The 20,969-nt window shown below is 40.9% G+C and overlaps 1 protein-coding gene across 13 annotated transcripts in view; it reads left to right on the top strand.

The window, feature by feature from the left end:
- Dennd1a (DENN domain containing 1A) overlaps window positions 1-20,969 on the top strand; it is a 533,475-nt gene that overhangs the window by 302,711 nt on the left and 209,795 nt on the right. For all 13 annotated transcript variants that reach the window (XM_038335860.2, XM_038335849.2, XM_038335850.2 and 10 more), the window contains one exon: window positions 7,382-7,482. In XM_038335860.2, the coding sequence (XP_038191788.1) occupies window positions 7,382-7,482 (101 nt within the window). The remainder of the gene's footprint in view (window positions 1-7,381; window positions 7,483-20,969) is intronic.

Here is a 20,969-nt window from a genome sequence, read left to right on the forward strand (position 1 = left end):
TGGTGACTTCTTGCTGATGTAGCTTACCTTGCTGTAGTTTCTGCCTTAGCTTAGGTAGCTAACACTTTTCTCTGGCAGTTGTATTTGCTTTGATGTTTTGAAGTGTCAAAACTTGGCAGGAAAGCTTTTTACTCTGATTAATAGCTTGCTCTAATTACTCTACTAGGAGGTAGCTTTAAAAAGAAAATGGAAAGAAAAAGGATTAAGTGAGATGCCTGAGGAAGCTGCTTCTCAACTTTTGGAGTTCTTAGACTCACTTGACCACATTGGAATTTGTTTGTTTTTGGCTTTCCTCCCCTAAAGATAATGGAGGAGGAGGAAAGCTAAGTTGCGTTCCACTGACTACAAGAGAAACCACTTGAAGAAAGATTCCTCACCTTATCCTCTGAAGAGGAGGATGGCATCTCCTCTTCTAAGAAGCAGGGCATGCTTTGCTCTTCTCTTCACACATTCAGCATCTGTCTGAACTATTGGAAGCCTGCTTGGCTTTAGAAGCCTGCTTTTCCCTCTGAATATAGTCAATACAATTGGAGCATAGTTAAACTATAATTTAGGGGTGAGTACATAAAAACTTTTTGCTGATTCTACAGTAGATTTCCCTCTTGAGAACAATTTATAATTAAAAAAACAAAAATCACAGCACTGTTTGAATGACAGCAGCACTTATTCCTGCCAACCACAAAGATTAGAAGTAAAGAGCCTAGTTCTCAAGCAGAGAGTGCTAATAAGTTCCCCAAGACAACATTCTTTAAACCGCTGCACCTAGGATGAATCTTGTTGAAATGCATGGACTTTAAATTTACAGATCTACAGTTCTTTCTCTACTCTATTTCATCAGTTTGTTTTTGTTTAAGCACAGAGGGGAAGTCCAGATGCCTGTAGTCCTGTGAAGCAGGTGTCAGTCTGATTGTTTAACATTCTCAGTTCAAGGATGTGAAGAATGACTGCAACCATCCGATCCCCTTGTGCCGGTCTTCAGATCCTGGGGTCTCAATACTTTGTCAGAAATGTGCAGTTTCTGGTGGTGATCTGTTGAGTGACTGCAGTTTGCTGGATGTGACCTTGCCTACCATTCTTAACGTTAAGCCAGGGCATTCTCGTGTTCCCCAAACACTACCCAGCACCTGCCCAGTGTCAGCAATGTGGAAATAAGGAAACACTTTTTTTTTCATGGTTTATTTTTTTTTTATTTAAAAATTTCCATCTTTTCCCCTCCTCTTCCCCCTTCCCTCCCCTCCCCTCCCCTCCACCCATACCCCCCTTCCCTCCCTCCCTCTCCAGGCCAAGGAGCCATCAGGGTTCCCTACTCTATGTTAAGTCCAAGGTCCTCCCAACTCCCCCCAGGTCCAGGAAGGTGATCAACCAAGCTGACAAGGCCCACACAGAGCCCATTCTATTACAGAGCCACAGTATTGAAAACAGCTTGGTATTGGCATAAAAACAGAGAAGTCGACAAATGGAATCGTATAGAAGACCCGGATCTTAAACCACAAACCTATGAACACCTGATTTTTGATAAAGGAGCCAAAAGTACACAATGGAAGAAAGAGGGCATCTTCAACAAATGGTGCTGGCATAACTGGATATCAACCTGTAGAAGAATGAAAGTAGATCCATATCTATCACCATGCACAAAACTCAAGTCCAAATGAATTAAAGACCTCAATATTAATCTGAACACACTGAGCTTGATAGAGGAGAAAGTGGGAAGTACTCTACAACAAATGGGCACAGGAGACCATTTCCTACGTATAACCCCAGCAGCACAGACATTAAGGGCAACATTGAATAAATGGGACCTCCTGAAGCTGAGCAGCTTCTGTAAAGCAAAGGACATTGTCACTAAGACACAAAGGCAGCCTACTGACTGGGAAAAGATCTTCACCAACCCTGCAACTGACAAAGGTCTGATCTCTAAAATATATAAGGAACTCAAGAGACTAGACTTTAAAATGCTAATTAACCCAATTAAAAAATGGGGCGCTGAACTGAACAAGGAAACACTTTTAATATGATCCCTGTCTTTGTGGAGCTGCAGTTGGAGCCATGCTCTAGGTATCCTCCTATTATTCTCTCAGCTCTTCCATGTGTTGAGGGGAGACAGGATAGGATGGAGGAAGGCTGTGCTCTCCACCGCATGGAAAGGTGGTACTTCTTAGTTCAAGAGTTTGTGAGGAAGGGATACTTGGGGCAGCAAAGGTAAGAAAGAGACTTTGAAAATGGACCCTGGCTGTCTGTCTTCTGCTTAGCCAGTGCAGCTGCAGAAAGTCAAGATGGACAGAGGAGGGACATCCTTAATGGCAAAAGGTGGAATTTCCTCTAAGAGTCAAAACTGCAAGGGGCACAGGGATCTTGCAGGCCAGCCTCTAACTTTTCACGCAGGGGAAATAAAGGGCCATGAAGAGGCAGTAGTTTGCTCAGCTCAAAACGACAGTTAGTGGGAGACTTCCTTGTAAGTGAAAGAAACATGACAGAAAGAAAGACTTTCTGATCTGTATGTTCAGACCAACCTATAAACCTTTCTATGACTAGCAGTTATTCCTTGTCTAGAATTCCCTGAGGACTAAAGAAACCATAACACCTTAGTTAACTGACTACTCCCCAGGAAGTGATCAGATGTGTAGTTTTTTCAAATGATGATTTTTCTAGTCCAATACTCCCATGTCTCAGGCATGTAATAAAACTTGTCTGTTCTTCATCCTGTTTTTTAAAAAGAAAGAAAGAATGATTACTTCCTGTTATTGGCACTCTGCCCTATATATTTGGTCACCTAGCAGTAAGGTAAATGAGGATTAATACAATTGGGCTGTGTTGAGAGGAAATCCTCTGTACAGCAGTGGCACCATGTAGGCACAAAAATAAATGCTTTTTTGTTTTAATGTATGTGATGTGGAAATAGAGTTTGTCATCTCACAGGACCTCTGTGAGAGTCCCACTTCTGTCACCTTGTGACCTTGGATGAGTTATTTCACCTCTAAGCCTCTTTGTCTGTCTGTGAAGTGTGATAGAGTGTACCTGGGTAACCACTTGAGCATATCTCTAGACCATGGCTTCCCATGGCCTCCACCCTAATCCAATGCCTGCTGCATGTATTACAGGTATTTTTGTTTTAGAATGGAGTCTTATTTTTAATCCTATATAATAGGCTACTGCAGGGATCAGATGAAATACTGGAATCTCATTATTTAACCATCAGTCTATCTACTGTCTCTGAGAAATACCTTAAACTGAAAGCAAAAAAGAATACAAATGGTGTCTTGTGATTTCTTTCACCTATATCATTGATCATTCTCCATTCATGTTCTAGCCACATCATTGTTTCTCCTTTCCCCAGCCTCACAGGAAAATAATGAAGCTATATACAAAGCTCTTAGATGTAACTGACCTTGTGCACCGTTAATTGAGGAAGGATTTGCTAAAGTGCCACCACCACCCACCAGTGGTTTACTTTACAACCCACATCCTGGCTCGACTGACTGTTGACTGTATGCTGACTGTATAATTTGTTTAGTTTTGTCTGGAGCTTTAGACTGTTCTGCTGCTTTAGGGCAAAATCTTTTGAGTTGTCATTAAATGGGATTGATAATTGGCTTCTGATGAATATTCATTGTGACTAATGACTTTGGGCACATTTTACACATCTATTCTCCCACCAAGTGAGATATTTGATAGAATCATTTTTTTCAACTTGCACTTTGATTAAATATTCACAATACTGCTTTTTTTACTATATTCCTTATTGTACACTTTCATTACATAAGATTTTATACTCTATAGGGAATTAGTGTAGCCCTTCAGACTCCTACATGTGATACTATATAGGACTTTGTATATCATTTCTATATCAGTGTAAATAAACAGAGTCCCCATTGCAGTCAGCTTAGCCACTGTTCTTAATGGTACACAGAATGGGTATCACTTTGTATTTTGGAAAAGAGCCAAACAATCTCCTCTTACTTTGTTTGTTTTCTTAATCAAATGGGTGAATGTGTCTCACCCAAATTGTAGAGATTTGACCTTAGAAACTCTGATGGAGCACCTTAAAATCTTCTGGCTTTGTTTTTAATGAAGTTTTAAAATATTATCAATCATTTAATCTGGTATATTTATTTGAGATTAAGGAGTAATGGTAAAAATGATGCCTGGAGATTAGATTTGGCCCAAAATAGTTTAAGCAAACAAGAAACAGGAAATCAAGTTCCACCTCAAACAAAAGCATCCTAGTGAATAACATGTCAATCACGAACAAATTTATATAATATTGTTACTTAGTACCAAACAGATTTTTTTAGCACTTATATATTTATAAAATTAATTTTGGCTTTTAAGTTTATCTATTTAATGTGCTATAGAACTACAGCATAGATATAGGAAAAGGTGGGTGGATGGATGGATGGATGGATGGATGGATGGATGGATGGCTTAATTTTTCCAAAAGTGATATATTTGTATATCTAAGCTTGTCCTTGTTTTGGAATGTGAGTTTGTGGAACTAATGAAATGTTGAATATGCTTATTATGTAAGCCAGCCTACTAGCTATCTTTATGTTGTAGATCAGGTCATTTGTGTTTTAGTTCACTCAGTGTGCACACTGCATTGATAAGCACTTAGATGCATTCAGTTGAGAACTGTGGAGATGAAAAAGAGGACTTCAAGTACTTCACAGCCAGGGGAAATCTTCAGTCTATTCCAGTTCAATTAATAACAGAGAGTCAAGGTAAGGCTTCAGAGAGGAAAGAAGCACTCCTTCAGAGGCCTGAGAGAAGAGTGCTCACAGAACAAACTCCAGCAGGTTTGAGAGATGAGTGGAATGGTGTGAGGGACAGAAAGAGGTTTATGGCTTTTACTTTTTGTATTCTTTTACTTCTGTTATGTGGGAGGGTCTTCTGTTTGAGTTGATTTCATTGGTTAATAAAGAAACTGCCTGGCCCATTTGATTGGCCAGCCCTTAGGTGGGCAGAGTAGACAGAACAGAATGCTGGGAAGGGAAGTTAATAAATCGCCATGCCTCTGCTCTCTGGGTCAGATGCCATGAAGCTCCGGCCCAAGATGGACGTACGCTAGAATCTTCCCTGTAAGGCACCACTTCGTGGTGCTACACAGATTATTAGATATGGGTTAATCAAGATGTGAATAAGAGGCTGAAACTAATGGGCCAGGCAGTGTTTAAATGAATACAATTTGTGTGTTGTTATTTCAGGGCATAAGCTAGCCAGGCAGCCAGGAGCAGGGCAGCGGGAACGGGGCCCACAGCTCCTCACTACACTTCTGCAAATGGTGTGTCCCAAGGGCATACCTTGGGAGGCAGCTGAGGTTGGCTAAGATGCTCCTTCTCAGATAGACCAGAACTGGCACAGGCATTCTATTCCAGCTGAGCCCTAGAGGCTGGCAAGCAAGACGTGATGTGCACATCAACAAGAATGCTCTGGCAGCTGGTTAAAGATGAGCAAAAGAACTGGTGCTCAAGGCTGTTGTGAGCCCCCAGCCAGACTTGCAGATGCCATCAAAGTAAAGGTGATTTGTCTTCCATTCCTCATCACCAGCTATGTTTGTCCTTCTAAAACCCTTCAGAAACTGCTCATAGCAGTCTTATGTGTGGCAGCTACCTCTATGAGAGAACCTACAGAATGGGGCACAGGTGATTGGGGACCTTAGTGCCTGGGAACAGTCCACACTCCCTGGATCTACTCCCCACATGTACCTGACTTAAATAATGAGTGAAAAGTGGGTGAGGGACATAGCACAGCTTTAACAACTGTGAAGCATTAGTGACATATCCAGTTTAAACTGGTTGTTTTTACTAACCTCTGGAATTCTTTTAACTAGGTATTGGCATGTCACTCTTTCACCACATAAATGTCCCTCTGTCAACAAAGGACAGTTACCAGCTTCCAAAAAAATCTTGCAAAAAGACCTGATAGTGACAGGCTTCCTAGAAACCAAAGAAGCATAAGGAAAAAGAGACAGAAACATATATTGTTGGCTGTTATCACTTAGTAACTGGGTTGTCATATTGAACTTTACAGAGATTGTATTGCTTTTTACTATCTTTCCCTATTCACTTTTAATTTTATCAGTTACTGCTTGTGTTGCCATCTCTGGCTCTTAAGAAAAGAATAAAGAGAAGAAACACAATGCAGGAGCTTGTTGGGAGAAGTGGGGAAGGAAGAGTAATCCCACAAAGGATGCTGGAGCAATAGATCAACTAGGTGGAAGAAGTAGACTCTTACCTCAGATCTAAAGACCAGATTTAGGAGTTAGATGCGTGTAGAAATTTTGAAGATATTTCCTTGGACAAAGAGTGGTGCTCATCACTAAAGAAAAGGCTTGTCCACACAGTCATTCAAACCTCTTCTCTCAGAGACTTGAAGAAAATGAAGATTAACTTGTCAAAAACATCACATCGAATGGTGTTCTTTCCAAGTCCTCGGTGTTTGCTTATAAACCAATTTAAAAGATACTAGCTCTCCTTTTAAAAGTCAGGAAAGAAAGGAACAGGCTTAAGAAATAAGGCTTATTACCTAAGAAATAGAGTCAAGTAAACATGACAAAAAATATTCATCCTCCATGCTAATCAGAGGGGTGAAAATAAAAGTGAAATGGAAGTAAGTTTAAACCTGACTACCGTGCTTAGTCCTGGTGAGGCAGCGTGAGCCTCTGCCGTCAGTTAAACTTGCACAGACATCCTCACTTACATTCCTCTGTCTGCTGAGTACTGTGTCTGTAAGCCATAGTTAGCTCTGGAATCTGCATCCAGAAATCATATATCCAAATACAAGTGTGTAACTCCATGATAAGAGAGCAGCAAAATGGGCATAAGGAATACACTGAAAATGGTGAGAAGGTGTGATTCCTAAGACTATTTAAGGATATAGGAAAGTTTTATCAGATAATGTCAATATAAAAAGAGAAAGCATTATATTTACAGTCATTCTAGTTTCATTAGAAAAGAAACTTTAAGTGCTTACATGTCCGATACCCTAAAACGTTAAATAATTTTCAAAAAATACTAATTCTTTTATCATATTCTTCATTTTCTCAAATTTACATTCTGGATGTACATGAACTTTAAAGTCTTCTATTCATTCATTCATTCATTTTTTTTGGGTGGGGGAGTGATCCTGGGGATTGGACCTGAATCTCAGGCATACTAGGCAAGCACTACCGCTGAGCTGTATCCCCTGCCCTAGCCTCATCTTAGCTTTATAATCAGGGAACAGGGCACGAAATGCATATTTTGAAGAGAAAGTCTATTGCATTGAGGTAGAGTGGGCACATCTGACTTGAAGTTGTTTTTGCTGTGACTTTGAGTCCTTAATTTTGTCAGTACCTCCCTCAACTTTGCCTTGAGATCTGACTTTCTGTTCCTCTCTTTTCCAGCTAACTGCCTGTATCCATGGCTCAGCGGCCATGCTCTACCCCATGTACTGGCAACACGTGTACATCCCGGTGCTGCCCCCACACCTGCTGGATTACTGCTGGTAAGGCTACCCGGAACCCTATCTTCCCCTTCCTTCTCCATGAATGACCTGTAAATGTAAAGGCTTTAGCTTGTAACTGCAGCAGGTAACACTAAGTTAAAAATAGTCTAAATGTTACTGGGTTTGGAGCACTTGACAGCAAAGTGCTTTATGACATGACTTTCTGAAGGGATCAAGAGAGTAGCTGTTATTTTTAGCACTTCTCACTATAGAGAAGGAATTCAAGCACCAAGAAATTGTATATTTTTTTCCCACTAAGACACATTGGAAACTGGTAACAGGAACTATTGGGATCTGCAAGATCCCTTGGGTTTCAGCCATACCCTGGCATGTTCCAGCAGACTTGCCCTTAAGTGTAATTTTGGCCTTCTAAATTTGTTTTCCCTCTTTTTCCTTTTTGCAGACCTTCTCCTACTTCTTTTTGTTAATTTCTTTATTTTACTGTTTTCTTTTTTGAGACAGGATTTTACTATATATCCTAAACCAGCCTCAAGCTCACAGCAGTCTTCCTGCATCAGCTTCCTGAGTGCTAGGATTATCAAGGTGTCACTGCACCCAGTCATGTAATCCGCTGATCTCTTTCAGGAGTTGACTGTTGGGTATGTGTTAGTGGAGGAAAGGAGAGAAGCCTTGTATCCACACATCATTGGCTTGAGACTCTCCTTCTCTATCTGCAAGTTGAAGTTGTTCAGACAGAATTCTGTTTCTAAGATGACATACCATACAGGGATGGATGGCTCATGGGAGGCGCAATACCTGCAAAAGCACCCTCACTGCCTCCAGGAGTGTTCTGGACATGGTGCTCTATTTGATATCTTGGATCTGTTTCCCTTATGAATGATTTCTCTCTGGTGTAGTGTATTAAGAAGCATTGTCTTGAACATTTCGTATTAGTTGATGTTGATAAGGGATCATAGTGCTCTTGGCATCTGCCAGAAATTGGAGCTTCAAGAGAAAGGCTTCATTTTTGGGACCACAGCCCTTCTTAGGATCAGATACTTTGAGATTGGCCATTGATTCAGGATGATGGAGGTCAGTCAAACATGATGTTTTTTTTTTCAATCCTCTCTGAAAAGGCCCACCTCGGTAGGCACCTTGTGTGCTAGAAGCTTAGAAGCTTAGAGGTATTATGGTCACCCAAATTTGGATGTTTTAGGTTCAGCTTCTTCCCAAGAAGCCACCTGTACAGTCACAGAGCACAGTGCTGAGTGAGCTGCCTGTTTCTCTGTATTGTGATCTTTCTGGTCCTGATGGGTTTTCTCAGTCATACTTTCTCTCAGTTCTGCACTAGATGTATAAATTTTAGAAGAGTAAATTCTAGAAGACTGTAGATTGTTGTCTCCCTCGGTTTTTTGTTGTTGTTGTTTTGGTTTGGTTTGGTTTTGGTTTTTTGTATTTCAAGACAGGGTTTCTCTGTGTAGCCTTGGCTATCCTGGAACACACTCTGTAGAGCAGGCTGGCACAGCCTGGCCCTGAACTCACAGAGAGATCCACCTGCCTCTGCCTCCTGAGTGCTTGGATTAAAGAATGGACATGATTGCTTCCCTTTTTTGGTGGGGATGGGGTTTGTGGGTTAGAGACAAGGTTTTTCTGTTTTGCCTTGGCTGTCCTAGAGCACACTCTATAGACCAACTGACTTGGAAGTGGGATTAAAGGTGTGCTCCACCACCTTCACCCTGGAATTTTTTAAAAAAATCTTTCTTATTTATTATTTGTGTATGAATATTTGACTGAATATATGCTAGTGCCTAGGCCAGGAAAAGAGGGTGTTGGATCCCCTGAGACTGGAGTTACAGATAGTTGTGAGCCACCATGTAGGTATTGAGTAATTGAGCACAGGTCCTTTGCAAGAGCAGCCAGTGCTCTACTGCTTAACCATCTCTCCAGCACCTTGTAGAGTGTTTCTTGGTTGATTAGGCCCACATTGTGTTGCCATGTCTTTTTACACTTGCTGTATTCTAGAAATTGTTTTTTGTTAAAAATGCCTTCCAGATACTCTTGGTCTCTATTTCATTTTGATCCCTTGTAGAACAGGTAGGAGGGTTTATATGTTTTTAAATAGAGAAGGATTGAGGTATGAAGCCCTTGTAATAGATTTACCTTATTTGGGGCCCCTGCTTTCTTCAGGAGTGTTTTCAGACCCCAACACTCCTTCAGCATCCCACTTCTGTGCAAATTCTGTGTTTCCTGTTCCCTAGGAAATCATGAGTGCTGTGCTTTCTCCATCAGCCACTATTCCTGCAATTCCCAGGTCAAGGTGAAGGTCACAGGGTCATGTCCCTACAGCTATGTCATGGTGCCTCTGTGTTCTTTGGTTCCTTAAACAGCATCTAGGAACTTGTCTCACTGCCCTGTCACTGCTGTCTGCTTATCTACAAGTCTGTGTCCCATCTTTTAGACATTCTCAACTCCATTATACCCCTGTCATTGCCATTTCTGTGCCTTTGGAAGCCACACTGTAGCCCCTCACACTCACACTGGTATTGTTTGTCATCTGTACAGAGGTGACCTCCCTCCCTCAAAAAAACCCATTGATTAGCATAGAGAGGGTTGAGCTAAGAGGACTCACCAAGTCCTTATCTCAAGTCCATCACTGCCTGGCTACACAGCTTAGAGAATGTAGATTTGCTTCTAGGAATCTCTGCCCTTACCTGAAGAGGGCCTCCTCCAATCATTCCCAAACACAGGGTGACTCTTGACACCATGCAGCCATTTGAAAGCCCTTTCTCCTTTTTACTTTTCATTCTCTTGGTTTTGATTACAGCTTCCTCCTAATCTCATTGTAGCTTCCTCTCTATCCTTCCTGTTTACTAACCCTACCAAATTTGCTTGCCTTCCTGCTTGCACTGGACCTTCATGGAATTCTCCATGTGATGAATAATTGTGCAATATTGCAGACTCTGCAACACCTAGTCAAGGCCTAGATGTCATTCAGTCTCAATCAAGAGGCACTTAGATGGTGGGGTGTTGAAGATAGATATGAGAAGGGGTACCCCAGCATCTTCCTATCTGCTCCTTCTTTAACAGATACTGCTGGGGAATTCTAAGGGCCATTGCAGGTGGGACCTGCTAGAAAATGGTGCTGCCCATTCTCAGCTCTCCCTACTGCTTTACTCTCAGCCCTTTCTACACTCATCATGGTCAGGCCAAAGGTGAGGCTTCTTGCTCAGGTGAAGTCTGGTGAGGAGGGGCAGATGGCCTGCCTGAATCCCAAGGCCTGTTACTCTTGAGCCATCCTCTGTCTTTTCTTTTCCTGCCCTGGAGGAGGGAGGAACAGTCTATTCAAAACTGGCATCTGCACCTGGGCTGAGGCTCTGCCTCCTGAGACTTGTCTGGGTACATTGGGCTTTTCTTCTCCCTTTCCCCCTCATTTTCCACTCTCTACAAAGGTCTGCAAGCCCTGGCTCCTCAGGCAGACCTTTGCCTATTTGTCATTCTTTTTTGAGCTTCTAAACCAATCATTCATAGTTTTTCCAATGACAACTATATCAGTGGAAAGAACGTGTTTGTCATCTGGTAGTATTTGTTGTCATTGTTTAGATGAAAGATTGTAGAATTGAACAGAAGATCAAAGAGAAAAGGACAGGGAAGCTAGAAGGAAAGCAAAAGCATGAGACCCACCCAAGAAAGGAGAGAGAAGAGGGAAGGTTGGGGAAGTTGGGAGATAGTCTTACAGAGTGACCCCCAGCACAGTTAGCATGAAGAACCCCTCTCCCATGTATAACAGACAGCCTCACAGGTACAAGCCTCTTCCAGACATGTGACCTTTCCCTCTGACTTTCACATGGAGAGAGACACATTACCCATCACATGTGTGTGTGTGCGCGTGCACACACACACACACACACACACACACACTTCAGTGAAGCCCAGAGTGTTTTCAAAGGCAGCCTAGAATCCCACACGGAGCTGGTTGCAGTACTTAATACTGTGTTTCGATAGGAGTACATGGGATTTGGAGTTCAGGGATGGCAGCACTCAGAGAACTGACAGAGCCCCTTTGCCAAAACATTCAGCTTTAGCATTTCATTATTTAGAAAGTTCTGTTGCTAAATTATTAGCTGTTTTAAAACTATAAGCTTGTGTATAGTAGCACACATCTATGTAATCCTAATCCTTAGAAGTCTGAAACAGAAGGTTTACTTCAAATCCAAGGCTAGCTTGGGCTACATATCAAGTACCAAGGCCCCCAAGGGTTGTATAGCAACACCCTCAGACACACACACACACACACACACACTATCCAGCAGCTTATAATTCAAAATCACAGAGAGTAAAATGTCTCTGTGGTAGCAGTGGTAAGTCTGCAAGGCTCCAGTCACTGGACCACCTCATACCTCTGTGACCTCATCCCATCCTCCCAATAGTCCTACATAGCCCTACAGAGCAGGCTTTATCACCTGCTTCATGGGTCAGTAAACCGAGGCCCCAAAGGGTTTAGTAAGTTGTCTCAGATTCACTGTGTTTGATGTGATTCTGGTCTCACAGTCACAAGCAAGAACTATGTGTACGTACACACGTCCTAACATTTAGATCTGGAAACATCAAAATATTTAACAATGACTTGTGATGGAGAAGAGACTACTTCAGCTGGCTTTTAGTACAGTTTTTATTATTTCTATAATGAAATAGAACTTTTATTATTGAATGCTTTCTTTTGAAAAAAAACAACAAAAAATGTTATTTACCATAGCCAGTTGTTCCTTGTAACCACTGTCTCTCCTGTTTTGTTTGCACAGCCTTTGTTCTCTTCCTTCTGATTTTCACTGAAGGCTGTCCCAGGTCCTCTTTCCAATGTCATCTCTCATATCATCATTCAGGAATTGTGTCATAGTCTGCTGAGCCACAGGCATGTTAGCAGTTCAGACTTGGAATAGAAGACTTATCGAGGAAGGGTGCTGAGTCTGCCATCCCAAACTCACAGTTGAGCTCTGCATTCATTTTCTGATGCCTAACCAGCTTTGTGATGAGCCCCCCCCCCACCATGTTTGTACAATGTGTCTTTCTCCTAGTCTTTGGTTTTCACAAAGAATTTTGTGACATCTGACCAAGGATGGTTTCAGGCCAATGGGGAGTGGCATCTGCTTGTAACCATAAGGTATAAATGTGATGAAATAAATGACCACAGGAGAAGAAGGCAGGCCCTCCAGTCAAGGCTTAACTTGATCATTTTAGTCTGATGTAACTGTTCTGGGCAGAAAGTAAAAATGTCATGAAAATTGAGTCAGTGTTAATTAGTCTATTAAGATCCTTGACTTGAAAGTCACCAAGTTGAGTTGAATCCTTGGTGGCTGGAGCCAGCAGGGATAACTAGCATTTTAAGCAAAGGGCTGGGAGCCCACATGTAAATCTGAGGGAGGTTTGTTCTTCTGCAGATGATTTAAATGTCAAGTACATCCCCTTGCAGGGGATACACAAGTGGAATCTGAAAACTATTATCTCCTGTAGAAATGAACTCTCAATTTGCTCACCACACAGGAAGGGCGGATTCTAGTCATTTTCACTGCCAGCAGGTGCCCTTTCTATGCATAATAGACTTCACAAGTGTAATTAACACATGAGGACCACTGCTGCCAGTTTTTCTTCAGGTACATGCTGCTAGGATTTTTCAGGACAGCAGTGCTGGCCACATAAGCCTGTCACGTGGCACTTGAAGATGAGATGTTCATTGACCTCTGGACAAAGACATGTTAAATGGGGCTGAACCTAACCCCTGCTGTGAGCATCACAGGTCATGCTCTGTGGGCCCCTGGGACCACAGAAGCTATATGCATGCTTTAGTTGAACAGAAGCTAGAAGAGCAGAGCTGTAGTTTGCATGCAGCTAATAATTTAAAGGATGAGCACCCTGCAATTATGTGGAAGAGTCTAATTGCACATGCACAAATACAACAACCAATTATCGGAGTTAACTTTAATTAGAACTATAATCACAAATTTTAATTATCTAAATAAGTCAGTTTAGTACAAATGGGCTCCCTTAAATATTTTCCAAATTAATTTTTTTCTGTCCCTTCTTCATGTTGACAAAGGGTAGTAAAGTAGAGAGTACTTAGGATTTGAGCTTCCACAGATCTGGATTCAAATCTCAGTCTTTTCTTATTTAACCTCTGATGTACACTGTCTTTTTCTGGAAAATGGGTACAGTTTACCTATTTTACGGAATGACTGTGTAAATCCCAAGTACAATTATCAGGTATGACAGAAGGGCCACTTAGAGTGATTGCTCTTGTCACCATCACCATAAACACAGGATATGAGTGTTAGTTTCTAGAAGGTCTAGTTGACATCAAATATTTCTCTTGCTTTTGCTGCCTCAAGAGACAAACTTTATAACTCATTTTCTCTTTTACCCATGAGATTGTTTTTATTTTGACTTTTGTATTTAACTTGAGTTATTGTATGGTTGTTTTCATTTGCAGCTGTGGCATAAGAATGAAAAGAAAAGAAACAAAAGCAGATGGCAGAGAAAATGAAAGGAGTAAGACATTTCCAGCCCTTATGAATATTTAAAAACATGTGCTGCTGGTTCCTTTAGATCTGTGCCATTCCTTTGACTTTGAACATGAGAATGAGAATGTTGCCTACCTTAGCTGATAGCCTTTCTGAGTTTGGCCCACCCTGGAAAGCCTTCCATTTGGGGACAGAAGGATTAGCTTGCAGGTGAGGGTCAGTACTGCCTTTCGTATTAGCACTCACCATCTATGGAGAATGTGTGTGGTGAGTCCTTTCTAAACACCACTGTAGGATTTTAAAATTGAGCTATGAGTTATTGACTGTCTCATATATGGGAGGAAATTGAAGTTCAGAGAGGTTAAGACTGAACTACTTTTACTCATGTAAGAAATAATAGAGACTTCACTTGAAAGTCAAGACCTTCTGATGCCAAAGCTTTCCTTACTAGTGTCTTCAAGTGTCAGAGAATGAGCTGTAGTTATTACCAAGATTTGTGAAAAAGTCCATCTAATCTTGTTGACATTTTAGTTATTATAGGTGTTGTTGTGTTGTTGTGATTTAATTATATGTTTGCTCAACAATATTTGTAGAGTACTTAATAAGTAGCAAGCACCATGCAGCTTGGATTCCTATCAAAACCATATGGGACTGCCCATAGGCTCAGCTTGTCCTCCCTTCCTCCTTCAGAAATATCCTGGAATAAGTGCCACAAACCGGCCCTAAGATGTTTGGCATCTTCTAGGCACTGTTCACATACTTCGGTGATAAAGTATTTTCAAGGCATATTAAAAACAAGTTCATTTTTCCCATCCCAAAGGACAGCCAAGTCAAGGGCCAAGTTTCTAGTGTTTTCTAAGCCTATGATTGAACTAAAAAGGCAGATGGAGCCTTTGTGGGTCAGACAATTTGCATCCGAGTTTGTGAAATGCATCATATTTCCTGATATTTTAGAGTCCATTCTTTGCCCCAGAGCAGTGGTGCACAGACTGTCTATGAGAGATGCTGGCTAGGAAAGGCTACCTATCTGGACTGCATGTGGGGTTCTGAGTCAACCCCACCTGTGAATCTATTCCATCCAGGAAACTTAGAAGCAGTACATCTGACCACACAGTCTATGTGGGTGACAGGCCATCAGCCTGGATACAGTAAAGTAACACCCAGCAAGTCATGACTGGATCATCATGGATGCCATGAAATTTCACAGAGGATGAATCAGTAGTAACTAAGTGGGATAATTCATAGTCTTGTTATCAGAGACAAAAAAAAAGGAATGAAAGGATAGTCTGATGGTGTGGGGCTTGACTTTGACTCTAGCTTCCCTATTTACTACAGTCTCCAAAAAGACTCTCTTACTTAGAGGGAATAGAAATTACTGGTAATATTAAGGTTCTCTTCCCTAAACAGTAAATTCTGACTTTGTGTAAGTCAAAACTGTCTGATTTGATGTCAATATTGTTGGTGTGTGTGTGTGTGTATGTGTTTTGTCTTAGTTTTCTGTCCTTCCCAGTTCCTGCAATCACAGTTGTTACATTCCAAAGAAATCACACAGAGGTCTACATTAGTTATAAACTGATAGACCTAGTAGCTCAGGCTTCTTATTAACTCTTATAACTTATACTTGTCTATGTTAGCCACGTGGCACCGTACCTTATTTGGCGAGGCAGTCACATCTTGCTTCTTCTGTGGCTGGGTCACGACTGCAGGCTAGAACTTCCGTCTTCCCAGAATCCTCCTGTTCTTATTGATCCACCTCTACTTCCTGTTTGGTTGTCCCACCTATACTTCCTGCCTGGCTACTGGCCAACAGCATTTTATACAATTGACAGGGTATAAACTATTGTCCCATAGCACTCCCCTCCCCCCTTTTTTAAGGAACAAAAACTTTGAATCTAATATCCTTTGTTTAGCTTTTCTCTTGACCATTATCCATAACAACATGTAACCAACATTCTAAACAAAGGAAACTATCCATAGTCCAATTTTTGGGAATATAGGCATAGTTTTCCAGGCTACTTCCTGCTGGCTGGGAGCACTGATAATCTTTTGGGGACCTAAAAAAAATTTAGAATTATGATCAAGTCCTGACTGGAGTAACCTGTAAGACTTGATCATCTCAGACAGCATCTTGAATCTGTTCTGGATGTAGAACTCAAACATCTGGGCCATCCACTCCTACCAAAGATTTCTCAGGTGGTCTTCCTTGATCAAACCTGATTTTTTCTTAACCCAGAATGAATCCACAACCTCTCATTTCCTGTGGAAACAAAAACAAAATCTCTTCTCCAAAGTAACATACCTTTTGACTTAAATTTTGAAGTCAAGGCATTTTCAAAATACCTATCTTGGATTAATTCAGCAGCATTTATAATCAAATAACTTTTAGCAGCTGTTGCTCCTTCCTCAGCATTCAAACAATTCAAAGAGAACATAATGACATACAATATCCAGACTCTGTGTATTTTTCATCTTTATGTGGCTTTATTTTGACCTCTATTTTTTTATTTTTATTTTTAATTTAATTTAATAATTTTGGCTTTTTGAGACAGGGTTTCTGTGTGTATATTTCGCTGTCCTGGAACTCACAGAGATCTGCCTGCCTCTGTCTCCCAAGTGCTAGGAATAAAGGTGTGTACTACCATACCTTGAACTCACAGAGGTCTGTCTGCTTCTGCCTCCCAAGTGTTGGGATTAAAGATGTGTGCCACCACACCTAACTACTATCTTTTTTTTTTCTTTTAAGGACTTTAACTTTTGTCTTTTCTCTCCCAAGCCTGCATATATTTTTTAAACACACCGTAAACCATTTAGAGGTTTTCTTTGTCTTTGAATCTATCTTTACTATATATCTCCCTCTTTTTCTGACCACATACGTCTTTAACTTATTAAGCAATATGGCTAAGATTAAAGCTGTGACTTTGATGGCTGGATCCAGGTCATTCCTTAGCTTTCTGAGATTCCAGCCTCATGGCGGAGGTACTGTCCAGAGCCTTGTTTATTGCCACAACTCTATGGTGTTTCAAGGTCCCTACCACCACCACAAAAAACATGCAGTCAGCTTTTCATCAGCACCATTTAAGTGTTTTGTGGCAGGACCTCTTAAAAGAGCTGCAAGGTTTTGCAGCTAAAGCTGAGTCAGGAAGCCTCTCTTAAGTGAGAGTGCGTGCCTCTAGCAAGCAGAGCCCACTCGAGAAATTGCTGCTATTAAGAATCCATGTTCAACTGTACTCTTTTTAATCTAGAATAACTCCCCAAGCTCTCTAAGGCTTTTAAGTAGATCTGGCCAGCCCCACGTTGGCACACCATTTTGTTTGTCCAGCTCATTTTAAAAATAATGTATAATTAAGAAATATAGGTTAATAGATAATCATCTATAATAGTCAAGCTTGTAGTCATGTTAGTTAGGTTTTCTAGATATATAGAGATGTATTTCAATTAGTTATTCTTCAGATCTTTCAGAGACCTTCAAAATATGATATTTAAGTGTTTTAAAAATATAGGACTTTTTATGGCAGTGAGACACATCTGCTCCTGGCAGCACCAATCTACTTCAAAAGGATGTTGGGCATTGAAGAGGTTCCTTATGGAGTTGGTTAGCTATTTGGGCAAGAAACTGCTCTTGCCTGGACTGATTCTCTGGACATGCAGGACCCGCAGAGAAATGACTGCTGAACTTGCCTAAAGATGAGATGATCCTTTAGGGTTCTTGTTTCATGAAAGAGTCTGCAAGACATTCTGCAGGATACAGAAGAAAGTGACAGAACTGTCTTTGAAATTTCCTGCTTCATGGAAAAGTCTGCTGGATACTATGTGCTTGTAGGCTGAAGATGGATGCCCTGATGGTACAGAAGAACTTTGGGTAACTGTCCAGGCAGTGAGATGTATCTGTCAGTTCTAGAGTTTTAGAAATTGCTTACAATGCACTTCCAGTTTACATATTATATCCTTCTGGAATCTTTGATGGAGTTAAAGAATTTATAGTTATAGTTTTCCTTAGTTATGATAAAAGATAAAGTAGATATAAATATTGTAACTGTAATTCTTGCTTGATAACTGTTTTGTTATATGTAATTTTAGTATGTTAAAGTTAAAGCCTTCCTTTTTGTTTAAACAGAAAAGGGGAAATGGTATGGGAAGTCCTTCTGTCTATGTGCAGCTTTCATTGGTTAATGAATAAAGAAACTGCCTTGGCCTGATAGGGCAGAACTTAGGTAGGTGGAGAAGACAGAACTGACTTCTGGAAAGAAGAAAGCAGAATCATAGAGAGATGCTGTGGATCTACCAGAGACAGACACTGGGAATTTTATCCAGTAAGCCACTGCCATGTGGCGATACACAGATTAATAGAAATGAGTTAAACTAAGATGTAAAAATTAGTCTATAAGAAACTAGAATTAATGGGCCAAGCAGTGATTTAATTAATACAGTCTCTTTGTGGTTATTTTGGGGCTGAGCTAGCCGGGCAGCTGGGATGAACAAGCGGGCCCTCCTCCTACGTGTATGTGTGTGTGTGTGTGAAGGAAGAGAGAGAAGGAGCAGGGAAAGGAACTTCTCCAACAAAATCCAGTTGAAATTTATAGCACCTAACTAGGATGGAAGTAGAATAGATGGGCAGGTTTGGCTAAAATTTTCTTTCGTGTGCCCAAGTCTTGGCTGTTATAGACTGTATTAAAGAATTTTAACACATACACAAAAGCTATGTGCTTCCTTGATGCATTAAGTACTCATAAGTGCTTACTGTGTACTTGTCACCAGGCATAGGAAGATGCATCCCAGCAAGAAAGGGGGAGTGGAGCTTTGTGGTTGTTTATTTTTTTGTCTTAAGGTAAGAAGTGGCAAGGGACTTAGAGGCGGGTCTAGTCCTCAGAGAAGGCATCAAATGTGAAGAGTCCACAAAGAAACGATGATGGGTGAGGAAAAGATGGGAATTTCAGATTCAGGCAAATGAAAGAATTTGGGTATATATTGGGCCTGATGGTCAGGTCATCTGTACTTGTGACCAGACACTTAAAAGAAATCCCACACTAGCTCAGAACTGAGGAATAGATATTTATTTAGGGCTAAACTCACAAATCAGAATCCTCCAGTTGACTCACACGATCCAAAACAAGCAGCCGGCGGAAAGGAGCAAGGGGAAGGAAAAAAAAGGCAGACCCAGATTTTTTAGCCGCGTATATAGTATAAGAGGCTACACCCCAGTAGGCGGGTACTTCCAAGCTGCGGGTCTTCCTACAGCACCTCCCCCTTTTGTTTAAATAATAGAGTTTTAAGCCTAATACAAAATTATATACAATAAGAACAAATATCCTATTTTAACTGGCTTAATAAGTCTTGTATAATAAATAACTTGGCAAAGTCATGAGAGGAAGTAACTACAATTATCTAGTCTCTAACCCCATCAAAGATCTGAGAAGGGAAATAATATTACTTGAGTAAGTAGGAAGTACAATCAAGCAACTTCTAAAACATGTAACAAATGACAGAGACAACTGGCTACCTGGGCAATCACCCAAAGTCTCATTTGCAACATTGAAGCAACCAACTTTTGGGTAAGGCCTAGAGTAACTGACAGACTATTTTTAAAGGCAAGAAATTTTTCAAAACTGTCTTACCCTGTCTTGGCAAGATTTGACAGTCCTGTTTATCCATTTCCAGATACTATATATCTTGTCACTGATTGAGGCATGGGCATTTCTTTGCCCAAAGGCCAGTTTTTGCCAAGAAGAAAACAAGCTCCAAGTAGAGTATCTTTGGTGCTCAACATTTTCTTGGGAATAGATCAGTGCTGCCAGGAGCAATTGTGTCTCACGTCAACAAAACTCTAAGTTCTGTTAACACACACAGGCACACACAAAAGTGTGTTAGTTGAACAAAGGGAAGCTATGTATTTCTAAATAAATCTCAACAAAGATTTGACTGAACTTGCTCCTGAGATTTGAATAGATAGCCTGAGTGGGAAAGAAGTCAAGACTGTAATTAAAGTCCTGAGTCCAAACTGTGGTAATAACTGAGTGTGCTTAAGTGAGCCCCATTTCCTTCACCTCAAAGTCATTGCCTGCAATGCAGATAAATATATCTTCCTGTTCTGCATGAAGAATCTAGTGCCAAGTGGGCAAAAAGAAGTTAAGTATTGATGGTATTGAACCCTCCACTAGGATACACAGCTGTGGGACAATGGTTTTACCCTGTAAAAATTTGTTTCTTGTACTTGTTTAATAAAATGCTGATTGGCAAGTAACCAGGCAGGAAGTAGAGGCGGGGAAATGATAACAGGAGAATTCTGGGAAGAGGGAAGATTCAGTTGGTATTTGTCACCCAGCCAATATAACTGAGACCACTAATTCCAAATGCAGTTGATGTTAATACATTCTTATTGCTGTTAGTAAAGAAGTATTGTTTTGTCACAATTTTTTAGCTATTGGAAAGGAAATACAACCAAGAGCCATACTGTACAGAGATGAGCAGACTGCAATAAACCTTAGCATGGATTCTGCAGAGCTTCCTGCAGGCACAGGTGCCTAGGTGCAGCAAGTCTGCTGTCACCAGCTTCAGCAGCATTGCTTCCTGATGTTACTAAGATTCTCAGAGTGTCTTTCTTGATTATTTCCTCTTGCTATACCAAAAAAGCCAACACTGAGTAATTTATAAAGAGAAGAGGGAGTTTGTTTTATTTGTTTGTTTTGTTTTAAATCATAGTTCTGGAAGTCAACTTCCACTTCACTAGCATTTATTTGGTGTCTGCTAAGGGTCTGTGGTACAAAATGGGAAAACAGAGGGGCTAGAGCAAGACCAGCAAAATGGTCACAGTAAAAGTAGCAGGAGGGGGGACCCTTACCTTCTAATAGTCTGGTCTCAAGGTTACCTGAGACCTGGCATTAATTTATTTATGAGAACTCTCCCATCACTGCCACATTGGAGATTTGGGCCTCAGCATGAACTTGGTATAGAAACCCCTCTTCAAGCCATAGCAGATTTAGAGAACAAAGGAATGTGCCTGCCAGGGCTTGTTGGCTTACCCACCTATGCTTTGAAGCG

The sequence above is a fragment of the Arvicola amphibius genome, chromosome 7 (assembly GCF_903992535.2).
Source record: "Arvicola amphibius chromosome 7, mArvAmp1.2, whole genome shotgun sequence".
Classification (NCBI taxonomy): domain Eukaryota; kingdom Metazoa; phylum Chordata; class Mammalia; order Rodentia; family Cricetidae; genus Arvicola; species Arvicola amphibius.